At 38.7% G+C, this 15,122-nt stretch overlaps 1 protein-coding gene and 1 long non-coding RNA gene across 5 annotated transcripts in view; one reads left to right on the forward strand and one right to left on the reverse strand.

The window, feature by feature from the left end:
* The window catches only part of ACSF2 (acyl-CoA synthetase family member 2), a 71,357-nt gene extending 62,878 nt beyond the window's left edge, over nt 1-8,479 (forward strand). Inside the window, exons 13-16 of one of the 4 annotated variants that reach the window (XM_083353134.1) lie at nt 10-151; nt 377-487; nt 6,401-6,469; nt 8,248-8,479. In XM_083353134.1, coding sequence (XP_083209260.1) covers nt 10-151; nt 377-487; nt 6,401-6,469; nt 8,248-8,301 — 376 coding nt within the window. In that variant the 3' untranslated portion in view covers nt 8,302-8,479. Of the gene's footprint in view, nt 1-9; nt 152-376; nt 488-6,400; nt 6,470-6,943; nt 7,218-8,247 lie in introns of those variants that run through there. The other 3 variants (XM_083353135.1, XM_083353136.1, XM_083353137.1) reach the window with 3 other exon arrangements.
* Nucleotides 8,480-8,601: 122 nt separating this feature from the next.
* Nucleotides 8,602-11,443, reverse strand: LOC310634636. Its single transcript, XR_014491281.1, has 3 exons — nt 11,356-11,443; nt 10,114-10,220; nt 8,602-9,930 (listed from the first exon to the last, which is right to left on the reverse strand). It is a non-coding gene; the product is annotated as an uncharacterized lncRNA (long non-coding RNA).
* Between the last annotated feature and the right edge of the window lie 3,679 nt (nt 11,444-15,122).

The raw sequence follows: 15,122 nt of genomic DNA on the forward strand, positions 1-15,122 counted from the left end.
TCATTCCAGGGACATTGCTATCCTCGATGAGTACGGCTACTGCAAGATTGTAGGTCGCTGCAAAGACATGATCATTCGAGGAGGGGAGAACATATATCCAGCAGAGCTTGAACAATTTCTACACACGCATCCTAAAATACAAGAAGTACAGGTGAGAGGGACAGTGAGAAAAGCTATCAAACTTGGCTTCTAGTTTAGATATATAATATCTAAAATTACATCCTATAATAGATACCATATACATATGTATGTATGTATGTATGTATGTATGTATGTATGTATGTCCTTCAGAGAAACAATGGGGCCAGGTAAGCCTCAAGAAAAGAAACATAATCAATAGACCTCTGAAGCTCAATGTCTCCCTCCATCTGTTCAGGTAGTTGGTATAAAAGATGAGCGATTGGGAGAAGAGATCTGTGCTTCCATCAGACTGAAAGCTGGAGAGGAATGCACGGCAGATGAAATCAAGGCATTTTGCAAAGGAAAGGTAAGAACCACCAGGTGGATGGAACTGAACTGTCTTCCTCCTCTATTCCTTCCCCTTGCAACTAAGAGAGAGAGACCACATCTTTGATGGAATCAGTAGTTAAGGTAGGAACCCTAATTCAGTGGCAAAGCAGGTGTTCTGTACCCCCAGTCTGGTCCCCAGTATCTCCTCTGGGGTTTGGAAATTGCTTGATGGAAAGCAGCTGCTAATCAACTTCAGTAATAGTACCAAGAGGGCTCGAGCAGCTCTGAAAGGCAAGGGATGACAAAAGATTCTTATGTTCTTAGAAGCATGAGAGCATAAAACTAGCCTTCTGGGATCAAATCTGGATCAAATCTGGGTCCATCTAACAGCATTTGTCACACATGATGCCTTACCAGATGATCTGGTATATAAATAAAATTATTATTATTATTATTATTATTATTATTATTATTATTATTATTATTATTATTATTATTATTAATTATTAATTATTATTATTATTATTATCTAAGAAGACCACAAATAGGATATCAAAATAGCTGTCCTCTCCTATCGTTGCTCAATCATTGACCCTGTTCCTGGAAATGTTACAATTAACTCATTGTTAGACTCTCTCCTAGGAATTTATCTAGTTTCCTTTTACCCACCTAAATTAAAGCCAATCCATCACATAGCAATTTGTTCCAAAAGTTGATAACACTGCGAAAAATAAACATTCATTCTTACTAGTTTTACTAGTGGCCTCTATGGGAGAGTGGGGGGGGAATCTTCCTGTTTGCTGTTTCCTTACTATGTTTAATTTTATAAACCTGAATTACACTTCTTCTCATAAGTTAAGTAGTTCCTAAAATTGCCTTTTATTTTTATTTTTTTTAAGTTTTATTATTTTTTAAGAATTACAATCTATATAGCTTAGTAAACAACATGTTGTCTGGGTTCACATATTTAACATTAACTTCTTCAATATAAGTCTATTCAGTACTGCACAATCCAGTATTTTTTCCCTGATCCTCCTTTCTTCCCCATATTTTTTCCATTTTCCTCTCATTAAAAGGTAAAGGTAAAGGTTCCCCCGCACATGCGTGCCAGTCGTTTCCGACTCTAGGGGGCGGTGCTCATCTCCGTTTCAAAGCCGAAGAGCCAGCGCTTGTCCGAGGACGTCTCCGTGGTCATGTGGCCGGCATGACTAGACGCCAAAGGCGCACGGAACGCTGTTACCTTCCTACCGCAATGGTCCCTATTTTTCTACTTGCATTTTTACGTGCTTTTGAACTGCTAGGTTGGCAGAAGCTGGGACGAGTAACAGGCGCTCACTCTGTTACACGGCACTCGGGATTCGACCTGCCAAACTGCCGACCTTCCGATCGACAAGTTCAGCGTCCTAACCCACTGAGCCACCGCGTCCCTTCCTCTCATTACACAATTACAATTCTTGGTACTATTGACGTATACAGAGTTAGATATAAACATCTTCATCTTATTTTACTAATATTATACAAATAACAATAATAGCAATTCATTAATCAATATCCTGTTTTTTGTGCTCTTGTTAAGGTTTAATTTCCAATCAACATTTAAAGTATCTTTGTCAGTTATGATTTTCTCAATGTTAAATACATTTATATAGCTAAAAATGTATCCTCCTCTTATCTAAATATATCTAAGAGTCATCCATTCTTTTAACCATATTCAAACAAGTACTTAAACATATGATGCCCCCTCTAATAGGTCAAATGTTCTATTTTTTAAATCTAACTCTCGCTTTCTTTCTTTGCCAAGTAGCTCTTCAAGCCAAGGCAATTAAATCACCCAGGAATTTTCTATTTTTATGAAAGTTGCTTGGCATGAGGAAGACAATTTAGGTAGGGTATTTTTGAGGGTGAATTCCATTCATTTATGTTCCTTAACTCCCACCTTCCTTCTCCCTCAATTTCTCCCCTCATCTTTTGTCTCCCAAATTGTAACATTTCCCCTGACAGCTCTATGTTCCATTCCCCAAAATCATCTTCCTTGTCATCAGGTGCATCTTGCAAGCTTAAAGGGTAAAGGGTCTTTTGCAATTTCATTGTTATGGGTAGATCTTGCAGTATTTTATTTGTGTATGGTTGTTTATATTTCCCTTCTTTCATCTCTTCCGTCTCTAGGTCCATTTCCTCTACTTCATCTTCCGATCTCTGGTTTATTCTTTCATACTTTGTAGTCATTGTCTGGGAGCTTTCTAGTTGTAGATTTAATTTGGAGATTTGCTCATTTATATTATCTAAATTATTTTTAGACTCATTGCGGTTTTTTTAGGTCCTCTTTGTATGCAACAATTGTTTGGTGGATTAGTTGTAGTGTACAGTATATTTCTTCTGAAAAGTATTTATTTTTTCTTGAGGCATCATTCCTGAAGATCCTCTAATATCCCAGTCTCAGTAAGAGTAAAAGAAAGTTTCTTCTAGCTTTCTGGTCTTTATATGCAGCCTTTATAACACAATAGATTTTAGAATGCAGGTCCAGTCCCAAAAGCAATATTTTATAGTGATCCTTTTTCTCAGGCATCCAAAAATTGTCAGTCAGGCAAGATTATAATCCACAATGTTCAAAGTGTTCAACCTCCCTGAAAACAGCTCAAAAGTCTCTCCCAGGCAGACGTAATCAAAGGTCAAGTTTCTCTTTCTCTTCCACTAGCTCTTGAGATTAAATATCCAAGCTCAGTGGGTGTTTAAAGTCCAACAAAGTGATAAGTATGCCAAAATATTTTCCTTTATTGCCAGCTGTTCTCCCTTAGGCTAGGAATCACGAAGCAGGCAGGAAGCTAATTATAGCACTGTACTGAGATCCACCACTAGATGTCACTCAAAATCCATTTTCCACTCTTCAAACAAAAGATTGATATCTATATCTATATCTATATCTATCTATCTGTATATATATATATATATATATATATATATATATATATATATATATATATATATATATATATATATATATATATATATATACATTCAATTTTATTTTCCCATTTCTTCCACAAGCAAGTTATTGCCATACATACATACATGTAAGTTTGGGTGCTGCTCGTCCATTTCCCCTTTCACTGTATCCACCCTCCTTCTCTCTCTTCCCTCTTCTCTACTTTCTTTCTCCCTTTCTCCTTTCTTTCCTACTTCCCTCTTCTTCCTCTCCTCTCCTCTTTCCCTCACCACTCCCCTCCCGTTTCTCCCCACTTCTCCTCCTCTTTCCCTCCAACCTTCCTACTTCCTTCCCCCTCCTCTACTCTCTTCCCTCTCTCCTCTCCTTTCTTCCCTCCCATTCCTCTTCCGATACAATTCAGGGGTGATGTCCGAGCAGCTCCTCTCCTTGGATTTTCAATGTCTATATTAGGTATGATAATATCCTTATCTCCTCATTTTTCTTCAATCTAAATTAGTGTTAGCTGTCTTTTAAGCATATTCTTTTTTTACCCACTCATAAAGTTTTCCCCAAATTTCATAATACTCTGACTCTGTCTCATCTTTAATTATCATTGTTAATCTATTCATTTCCGCACATTCCATTATTTTCCTGATCACCTCTTCTTCTGGAGGAGTTTTCAGTGCCTTCCAGTTTTGTGCAAACACAATCCTAGCTGCAGTGGTTATATGAATAATCAAATAAGTGTGCTCTTTGCTGTATTTCTCTGGTAAAATACCCAACAGGAATATTTCTGGTCTTAATTCTATACATTGTTGTATCATCTTTTCTATCCATGATTTGATTATCTTCCAATAGGTTTTAGCTTCTGCACACGTCCACCACATATGATAGAAAGAGCCTGGTATTTGATGGCATTTCCAACATTTCATAGAACTGTCCTTAAACATTTTAGCTAGCTTTTCTGGAGACATATGCCATCTGTAGAACATCTTGTACATATTTTCTTTATACGCTGTCGCCATTGTCAGTTTATAGTTTCTTTCCCACAATTGCTGCCATCTATCTAATTCAATTGTACATCCAAAATTTCTTGACCATTTTATCATTGACTCCTTAACTTGCTCCTCCTCTAATTCCCTATATAATATTTATTTATTTGATTTTATATACCGCCCTATTCCCGAAGGACTCAGGGCGGTTTACAGGGCGAATTGAAACAATACAAATAAACACAATTAAAATAGAATTAAATTAAGACTAGCCCACAATTAAAACAAATTAAAATTTAAAATTTAAAATTAAATTAAAATCCCCTCAGTCCAGGCCAGAAAGATCAAATAACCAAGTTTTCAGGTCCCGGCAAAATGAGCAAAGGTCTGGGGCAGTCCGAAGTTCTACCGGCAGTTCATTCCATAGGGCAGGCGCGCCCACTGAGAATGCCCTCCCCCTTGGAATCACCCGCCGGCATTCCCTAACTGGTGGAACCCTAAGGAGGCCCTCCCTGTGGGAGGGCACAGGACGATGGGAGGCTGATGCTGGCAGCAGGTGCTCCCTGAGATAATCTGGACCCATGCCATTTAGGGCTTTATAGGTCATCACCAGCACCTTGAATCTCACCTGGAGGGGAATTGGAAGCCAATGCAGCTCGCGGAGAAGAGGTGTTACATGAGAGTATCGGGAAACTCCCATTACTACTCGCGCGGCTGCATAATAAGTAGCTATACATTTTTTAAATCAATTTTTCTTCAGTTCCCGTAAGTATTTCATCTAACTCTGTTCTCCCCAAATTAAAACCATCTATTTTAGCATCTTTTTCATATCTAAATTGTATTTGCATTCTCAGGTACCATTTCCTTGTTCCTCTAATTGTTGTTTAGTTTTCAGCTTCCCCGTATCTGTTAGTAGATTGATTTCTTATGTTTCACCTCAATGGTTTTTTTTCAAAGAGAAAATCTTAACAATTATCAGTTCTCAAATTTCAAAACTGTAGCTTTATATTACTTCCACTTCAATATTGTATATTTCTGTCCCCCATAGAAATTAAAACATCGCTTCCGTTCACATTTGGAAGTTTTTAGCTTCTTGGGAGCCTTTCCCAGGAAATTCAGTTGTAAAATAGTAAAGAAAGGATCAATATTCTCACCCAGTTCCAAACATGCTGTTTACAATGTGTTAATTGGTGCTTTTCTTCTTCTGGTTGTCAGCAGCTAATGGCTGGCCTTAGGAATGCAGCCAATCTTTCCTCTGCTGGTTTGCAGGGCCTTTCTTGGATTGAATGGAAAGACTGCCATCTCTCCATGATCAACGAGGCACCCCTCCTTCTTCATCGCCTCATTGGGACAACTTTAGGCCCCTTTTAAGGCCCCCAGCAGGGCGAAATCGGGCGCAGAAGGCAGATCTCTGCCTTCCTGCGTCCGTCTCGCCATGATGCAAAACTGGAAGTCCACAATTGCCTTTTATTTTTGTAGGGTTGGTTTCCAAGCACTCTAATCATTTTGGTTGCTCTTTTTTGCACCTTTTCTAACTTCATGATATCCATCTGGAAGTGTGATAGCTAAATAAACTAAAAACCAACTCTACACGTTTCTCCTTCGCTGAGGAGTGTAGAGTTTTTGAAGACGCAGTCAGAAATGGCAGTGCAAAGGATCTTCCACCTCATATTGCCCTTTATGTTGCGTGTTCTTGATTTCCAGAATAAGGTAGCACAGTCCCAACTGATCTCTCTCACACACACTGAGCAGTTGTCATTCAGTCAGTCCAAGCACAAACTCATGTTCAAGCATCAACTGCTATTTCAACATGATTTGGTTCAGGACTTATTTCAGAAATATCTGAGTAAGCAAACCCCCCCCCCAAAACTAGATCAGGGACCATGACAAGTTTCTCATGAGCGGCTCCCTGAGAGGAGAAATGGATGTTCAACAAACAGCAAAACTTAATTCAAGTTGCCACCAAGACTTGCTTATGGCATTGGGGCAAGCCAAAACAAATTCTGACATTCTGAGCTTTTTTTTAAACTCACAGATTGCTCATTTCAAGATTCCTCGATATGTAGTGTTTGTGAAGGATTACCCCCTCACTGTCTCAGGCAAGGTGAGTAAAAGCGCCCCTGTTTTGGTGTACAGCACTCGGCTGAGTAAGACATATCCCTATCTCAGCATATTTAATTCTAAAATATGATGCAAGGCAACAATAGAGGAAGGTGAGCGAACGTCAAGTAGTGATCCAAGGGTAAATAGGCTTAATTTCAGAGAAGATTAAAGTAAGCTACAATGTGAAGGATTTAAAATCCATGAAAATGTGGGCTTGAAGAGTGATTGAAAGAAACATAAGAGATGATGACTTGTGCATTGGAAGAGGCAGTTTGAAGCATATTGAGCCACAAGAGGGAAAAAAGGGGGAGTAGTCTGTGATGGAGATTGAAGAACAACAAAGTCTATAGGCAAATATAAAAGGATAAAGGGAAGAAGGCCCTAAAGAGTTTTGAAGTAAAAACTGGACCAGTAGAGGTCAAGAAACCATTATAGCAGGGCTTTTCAACCTTTTCACCCATTGTACCACTTTTAGGATATGGCAACATCCAAGAACCACCAGTCGCCTAGCAAGGTGTCAAAAACTTGATGACCAAAAAAAAAGGAAAAAAGTGATGAAGTACAGGTAGTTTTTCACATATACATACATACATACATACATGCATGCATACATGCATACATACATACATACATACATATATATATATATCCTTCAGTTAGCTTGGTGACTGTTTGAAGTTACAGTGGCACTGAAAAAAGTGCCCCCCAAGCCACAGCCAAGCAAGACACCTGCCTTCTGGGCTCAGAAGTGCCAGGATCAGTGCCAAGCTTCAGCTGGAGCCTGGTGCTGATCCTGGCGCTTCCACTGAACCCTAACAGCCCTGCCACTCCAGCCATCTCTTGCTCAGGCTTGTGCGGTGCTGCCACCGGTTCAGCTCATTCCCCTCCTCCGCTACCACTTTTCTAGGATGGTCACGTACCATCTACTAGGTGCCAATGTACCACAGGTGGTACCCGTACCACTGGTTGAAAAGCCCTGAATTATAGGAATTTAAAGATAGGAGTCCTCTTACCAGAATGACAAATACAATGTTTTCAGCGTCAGAATATTGGGTTATTGTGATGGCTACCAAGAGATCAGAAATGGGAAATATGTGGAGGCTTGGGGATGGGGGACACCTTTGTGCTCAAAGAACAAAAGAAGAGCTCTGCAGTATTTAGGTATAAAACAGGAAGAAAGACTAACTCTTTTTTGCCATCTGCTGGTGAACTCTGTAATTTAGATCTGGTAGTTCTAATGAAATCATAGCTCTGTGCAACAGTGTGGCTGATACAGTTATCAAGGCTGACGGTGTCATGAGGTTCAGAGAGACTGTCCCCTCCAGGGATGGGTTAGGAGGTATGTTGAAACAGAGCCATGTGCCTGACAGTTCCCACTCCCTTAAGACTTGAGCAGCATGTGAGGTAGCAGTAGAGATTTTTTCTCAGTCTCAATGCAGATGACAGTTTGAATCCAATGGGACAGTTAATACGCTAGTAATGGAGAAGAGATAGAATGACAGCCATCTCTGGTGTTTCAAATCAGTCCAGAGCTTAGTTACTGTTTTAAAATGTTGCCACTATTTTAATCAGGTGGTACTGATAGGGGAGAATTACGAACTACAGTCCTGAAAAGGACTGTCATTGTTTGCCTACTTCAGAGAGTGTTTGATTTGGGTCAAAGTTGAAGAATAAGAGTAATTTATGAAGAGAGAAGTCTTGAGAAGAACTAGATGAATATTTGTTTTGCTATTTAAGTCTTTAATTACATGTGTTCTCTGTTATTCCATCCAAATGTAGATTCAAAAATATAAACTGAGAGAGCGGATGGAGAAGCATCTTCAACTTCAATAGGAGGAGGCAGCGTAAGAGACTCCAAACGAACACGCTGTCTGCCACCTTTTTTTAGTTCCAAACATTTAAGAAGCTGGAAAGGATCACTGGCCTGCCTTAAGAAACATTAAGTCTGCTGATTACCAAATCACGTTTGCTTGAAATAGTATGCTTTTTCTAAAATAAAAAATTACAAAAATACAAATGCAGTATTTCTTTAGTAGAGATAAATTTGGGTAATGAACTCTTTGTCAAGATCATAAGAAAGGATGGGTTCTAGATAATAGTGATCATGAGAATCTGTCCACGTGACAAAGTTCCAACAAATCACAGAGACCTCCATCCTGTTCATTCCTACACTTTGGGAGCAAGGATTATCAACCATCATGTTACAGTAAAAAAATGGTCAAGAGCTAAAATGAAAGTAGAACGAATGAATTATACATTTACAAATCTGTTCCTAACAACTTATACAAATGAAATTTAAACTATAGATCTTCCCAACTATAGATGCAGCCAAGAGTGCATCTTTCCTATGACAAGATGCCAGCCTCAGGAGGAGGCAGAACCTCAGAAATTGAAATATTTCACCCCTTACTGCTACTAATTAGAGGAAGTAGCTTTTGTTCCCGTTTTGTGTTAGAGGAATAAAATGCAAAGCAAAATGTTTTCAAACACTAGATTTCTCCATTGTTTATTTCACAATTAAAACACAGATATTACAGAAATGTCAAATTTTCTGATCATATCAGAAATAGAAGTGCACTGAATTGGTAATGGTTTTTTTTTTACGAGAGGATTCAGCACCTCCCAACCATGACACACTGAACTGTAGAGACTGATAACATTTTCATTTTCTTCAGCTACAGTGCTCCACATCAGCTGAATTATTAATATCTTTGTTTATAATATTGCTACTTGACTTCCTTCTGAGTCTTGCTCCAAATGAACTTTTTTCTTCTGTTACTCAGCAGAATATTCCAAAAATGAAATAAATCTTATTTAATTTGAATTTTTAGCTACCTTGCATATTTGTAGATCTTTATACCACAGCATACTATAGATATGCTTTATATTGAATCTTTAATATAAAAATCTTTTTATACTTAAAAACATTATATCTACATATTTATATGATATAGATATGTATATATAAATGTATTCCAAACAAATATATTATTGAAATATATATATATGTATATAAAATCTGCCTTATTTATATTGAAATAAAATTGGATTCTAGACATGTGAAAGTTCTTAAGGGAACTGGGGTCCAACGTAATGGGCTTTCTCTTCCTTGCACAAAAGTATTCCTGTGTCTAATAGAATTATATTTCTTGGAACAGTCCTGATTCCATTCTTAGCTTTTCAGAGAAGAAATGTATGATGGTTCCTTATCAGAGGAAAAATGTTGACTTCAAAGTTAAGGTGGCCATTGCATTCCTTTTCGCTGAATTGTTCTTGGAAGGATATCAGACAGAAGGTATTCAGCTTTACAATAAACAGTCGAAGAAGACCAATAAAATGAAGGAATCAGAACATGCATGTCTGTAATATAATGTCCTACACTTTGGTTCTTCAGCTGGGAGTGGCCTCTACCCATGGGAGCAGAATGTTTACTTAGTGTCATCCCGATGAATCGCTTTGCAACTGAAACACAAAATAGATAGTACATGAAGAAAGCACTTCATTAAATGGTCTACAATCCTTTTATGATTGTAGCACATTCAAAAAAAATATCACTTTTTAATAGCTGAACCAGTTCCTTTTCTGAACGTTAATACAGTATTCTATTAAACAAAGTATTTCTGGAACTATTTAATATTTACTTACCAGAGAGGATGGTCTTCTAGTTAGTACATTCTGCAGTAATTAAAAAATGGACTTTCCTTGACAAGGATATTAGAGCAGGAAACACAATGAGGAAAAAGAGTATATTCCTATAAAAGAATCCCAGACAAATTAAATTTGATTACATTATAATGAAATAAATGCACATGCACAAATATAGAGATGATATAGAGATATAGGAGATACAGATATACTTGGTTCAAAAAATATGGATGCCAAAAGAGTTATAAAGTTGTAAGGATAAATTGTTCTTCAGCTGATCTTCCAATCTGGTGCTTTCTAAAAGTATTGACCGTTAGCTCTCATGATTAGGATGGACAAGAATCAAAAGTTAGTTGAGTTTTGGCCAGTAATACTTGATGGCATTGCTGAATTAATCCACATTCTGGGTTTGCATAATTAATACATTTGGCCATAACCTAACTAAAAGAAGTTGGCTCTTATAATACATTAGGCCACAATAATATAATAATTTCCAGTGTTAACAATTGTGGCAGTTTCCCACCATATGGATACATACATAAGCCAAGATTTCTCAAATGTTGCAAGATTGTGACCTAACATAAAATAAATTTATGCAACTCTCCCATGGGTGAAATGAATGTTTTTCTAAGGGTTGGAGCCTGATAGTAAATAAATCTGCAATACCACTTACTTTTAATCACTACATTTTAAATGTGTTTATCCCAGAGTTTCTCAAACTTTGCAGTACTCGTCATGGGTTTGAACAGCAATGTGAGGAGCTAAGCTTGGAGCGAGTATAAATGGTGTTCACATTGCCTATGCAGACCTGATCTGATTTTTATAATTTGTGATCCTATTCTCTTAAGTAGCTGGCAATTCAGCACAGATCAGAAGTTGTAGTCTAAGAGCTCCCAATATAAACAATTAAAAAAATATGATACTGGTGGTTTGACAGAGTATGTCATCTTTCATACAGGAAATCAAAACTGCATACCTCTTTTTTGATTTCCACAATTTTGTAAGGTAGATTGGGATGAGACATGGCTGAATTAAAATTACCCAGTTCACACTGTGCCATAGCAGACTTAATATTAAATTAAATCTAACCCTCCTCGAAACTTAAACTCCCCCCTCCATCCAAGAAAGACCTCTGGTGCTGGTCCCATTACCACACAGGTCCACTTGTACACCATTGCCCTTCTCACTGCAACCTTCTCTAGTCACCTTCCCTTACAAATTGATATCGATTTTGAAACTTACCTGAAGAAACAGGATAGAAATCCTCTGCATGACCCACGTACTGTGTAAGAATAGGCTGACTTGCTGCTTCTGTGGTTCTGGTTCTTCCCGTTGCAGCATCCTCTTTTATAACTCTGGTTCAGGAAAAAAAGAAAAGAGAAGGAATCTCTAGGCACCCCTACATCCGCACGATTTCAATATATGTCAGCAATTAGTCATTCCCATATATCAAATCAGAAGTCATCTTGCAAAAGTGCCCTTATTTTCAAATATATGACAAGTTTACATCCTTAAAAACTCCCCAAGATTTTTCTCAAATTATTCCATATAAGGTCATAGATACTTCCTATGCTCTGTAATCGAATGACATCTGCTCTAGATGTGGTTACTGCAACCAATGCATGACACAGGGCAGCATAGAATTTACATACAAGCCACATTTTCTCTTCCTCATATTAGATTTATGCAGAAGACATCCGTGAGAATGAGAATACTGTGGGCCTTTCATGAGTACTGAGAATAATAGTATGCTAATTAATCAAAGGTTATTTCTAGCTTCAAGCTGTAGATTCAGTTTTAGAATACTGTAAAAAAATATTGGCATCTCATCTTATGGCAGTGCTTCATAAAAGGTCTCTGGAACATTAATGTAACACCTGCCTGCATTGCTTTAAAGCAGCTTCATCCTTTCTTGGGAACAGCTGTGGAATCTTAGGAAGAGACATGGTTGCTTTAAAAAGCTGCAGAATTGGAATAGAATCCAAAGCTCTGCACAGCCCTATTCTAGAGAACATGAGAGTTAGGACCCTTTGCAGGGATCTAGGAAAGAGGGTGTCAAAAAATATCAAGATGGCTATGACCTTGCAATCAAAGCCTGTATCCCAGTAGCAATGGCCCCTTTGTGTGGAAAGATGGAGGAGCAGACAAGCATCTGTAGGCAAACCTTGGGCACATGGAAGGAGAAGATTTATTTATTTATCTATTCACACTTGCCCTTTTAAGTTCAGGGACCAAATTTTAAAATCAACATATTACTTTCCTTTGAAGCTTCAGTCTGTAAATTATTAAATCAAATTATTCATGAGCAATTAGAAATAAGCCTCTTATCTTTAGCACACTTTCCAAAGAATGCTACATCCACGTTCACAAATAGCCCAGCAGTTAAGCAACACAGAAAGGTTTTGGCAAGAGAGGCATCTCAGAGACTTCAGTAAGTTCCCTCAATTCCTGCTCTTAATCAGCCAACTTCAGAGATGGCGAGACAGACATGCCATTTTAAGCATTATCTAAACTTGTCCCATCCCATTTTAAAGAGTGATCATTGACTGCTCTTCTGCCGGAGGTGAAACCAAGATAATCCTCCTTACTTTAACTTGGTCTGCCATAAATAAGTAAAAACAGAACATATTTAAGCCAGGACAGGGATCCTAAAATAATGTGTACTGAATGTTAAAAGGACACACCATAGCAGCTGTGATGTACTTAGAGAAATAAGCAATATATGCTAGGTTGTAAATCATAATCATAAATCATAAAATGATCAAAGGCCTGGAGACTAAAACATATGAAGAATAGCTGCAGGACTTGGGTTTGGCTAGTATAAAGAAAAGAAGAAACAGGGATGACATGATAGCAGTATTCCAGTATTTGAGGGGCTGCCACAAAGAAGAGGGCAGAGTACTGAGAATAATAGAATGCTAATTCATTGAAGGTTATTTCTAGTTTCTCCAAAGCACCAGAGGGCAGGATAAGAAACAATGGTTGGAAACTGATCGAGAAGCAACCTGGAACTAAGGAGAAACTTCCTAACAGTGGGGACAATTAACCAGTGGAACAGCTTGCCTTCAGAAATCATGGGAGCTCCCTCACTGGAGGTTTTTAAGAAGAGACACGGGTAGGCAACCTTGGCTCTTTTATGACTCATGGACTTCAGCTCCTAGAACTCCTGAGCCGCTCTTTCTTGTCCTGCCCTCTGGTGCATTGGAGAAGCTAGAAATAACCTTTCATTAATTAGCATTCTATTATTCTCAGTACTCTGCCCTCTTCTTTGTGGCAGCTCCTCAAATACTGACCATGCTGGCTCAGGAATTCTGGGAGTTGAAGTCCACGAGTCATAAAAGAGCCAAGGTTGCCTACCCCTGCTAGACAGGCACTTGTGTGAAATGGCATAGGCTCTCCTGCTTGAGCAGGGGGCTGGACTAGGAGACCTCCAAGGCCCCTTCCGGCTCTATTCTATTATGTGGAAAATAAATTGCAATTGTATGTCTGGTTTACAATGAAGCATAATATCAAAGAACTAGCAGCCACACATTTGAAACATGTATCAGCCTATCCTGCTGCATTTTTGCTCTCACAGCCTCTACTGGTCCACCATCAGGGTTTTCTTTTCTTTTACCTTGCTTACCCTTGACAAAAGCTCTTACAGCAAATAATCTGATTTGGTGATAGTTCTCTCAGCCAGAAGTTATAAGGTACTTCCGTCACCTGGTACCAGGTATCAGTCGCCATCTAGTGCCTGACTGGTGTAACTGTAAAGTTGATTCAAGAACTCACCTCTTTATACCAAAACATCAAAAGTCTGATATCACCTTTTCTGACTTGTATATTTTATGAAAAGGTGCAAGTTTTCACGAGTTATAGCTCACTTCATCAGATGCACAGATGCCTTTTAATAATTTGTTAGTGGGAAAAAGTGCTACCAGGCTTCTGATTTTTTTTTCCCCACCAAAGACTAACAAGGTTCTCTGCTAAGCTTGTAAGCCGCCCTGAGTCTTCGGAGAAGGGCAGGATATAAATGGAATTAAAATAAAAAATAAATAAATAAAATATCAAATCTTAATCCAATTCAGTGCAGTGCATTACCTAAGATTCACCCAGTGGTGGGATTCAAATATGTGATGCTGCTGTGTGGATGCTCCTTCCAGAAGTCCATTCTGGGCCTGGGCAACAAAAAAATTAGCTACCGGTTCTGGTATCCCCTTATGGCAAGATGGGCAGCCAATAAATTTGATAAGGTTGTCACAAACGTACCTTATATTCCACCCAGTTTGATATATGCATCAAATAAAAATCATGGATGCAATTAATCAAGGAGCTTTTATTTTATACTGTTTTCTGCCTTCTGTTCCACGGTCACCCGAGTTCCCCGTTGAGTGAGAGGTCACTGAGCTCAGTTTACACTTGCCTTCAAAGAGCAACTAATCGTTGTTCCCTTTAATGTGAAACATAAACGGGAACCAGTGAGTTTCGACTCCACCTCCTAAAGAAAGCTGGTCTGCAAACCACACAGCTTGCAAATATCTGGCCCGGGGGGGGGGGTTTAACCCCCACCCCCTTTCCCCATCTCCTGCTTCTCTAATATCGCGTCTAAGTTCTGAACATTTAAATTTACAGGGGTCTTCAAACTCGGCCCTTTTATGACTCATGGACTTCAACTCCCAGAATTCCTCAGCCAGCATGCCTGGCTGAGAAATTCTGGGAGTTGAAGTCCATGAGTCATAAAAGGGCCGAGTTTGAAGACCTCTGATTTAAAACCTTAAACACACTTTTTCGTGTCAATAAAGAAATTAACGGATTATAAATCTAGAGGCGTTTTTTCCTCCAATGAACCAACACAGCACAGCAATTTTTTATTATTGGTTAAGTGGTACTACTGCCACTTTTCTAGAAGAGAAGCGTTGAAGAGGAACTCGGTTTCAGAAGAAACACGCGTGGCCCCAACCGAGCCGAAGCCTCTCCCCCGAAGAGGCGGGTCTTGCTTTCTCTCCCTTCTCTGACGGTGTCAGAGC

The sequence above is a fragment of the Vipera ursinii genome (assembly GCF_947247035.1).
Source record: "Vipera ursinii genome assembly, chromosome: 2".
Classification (NCBI taxonomy): domain Eukaryota; kingdom Metazoa; phylum Chordata; class Lepidosauria; order Squamata; family Viperidae; genus Vipera; species Vipera ursinii.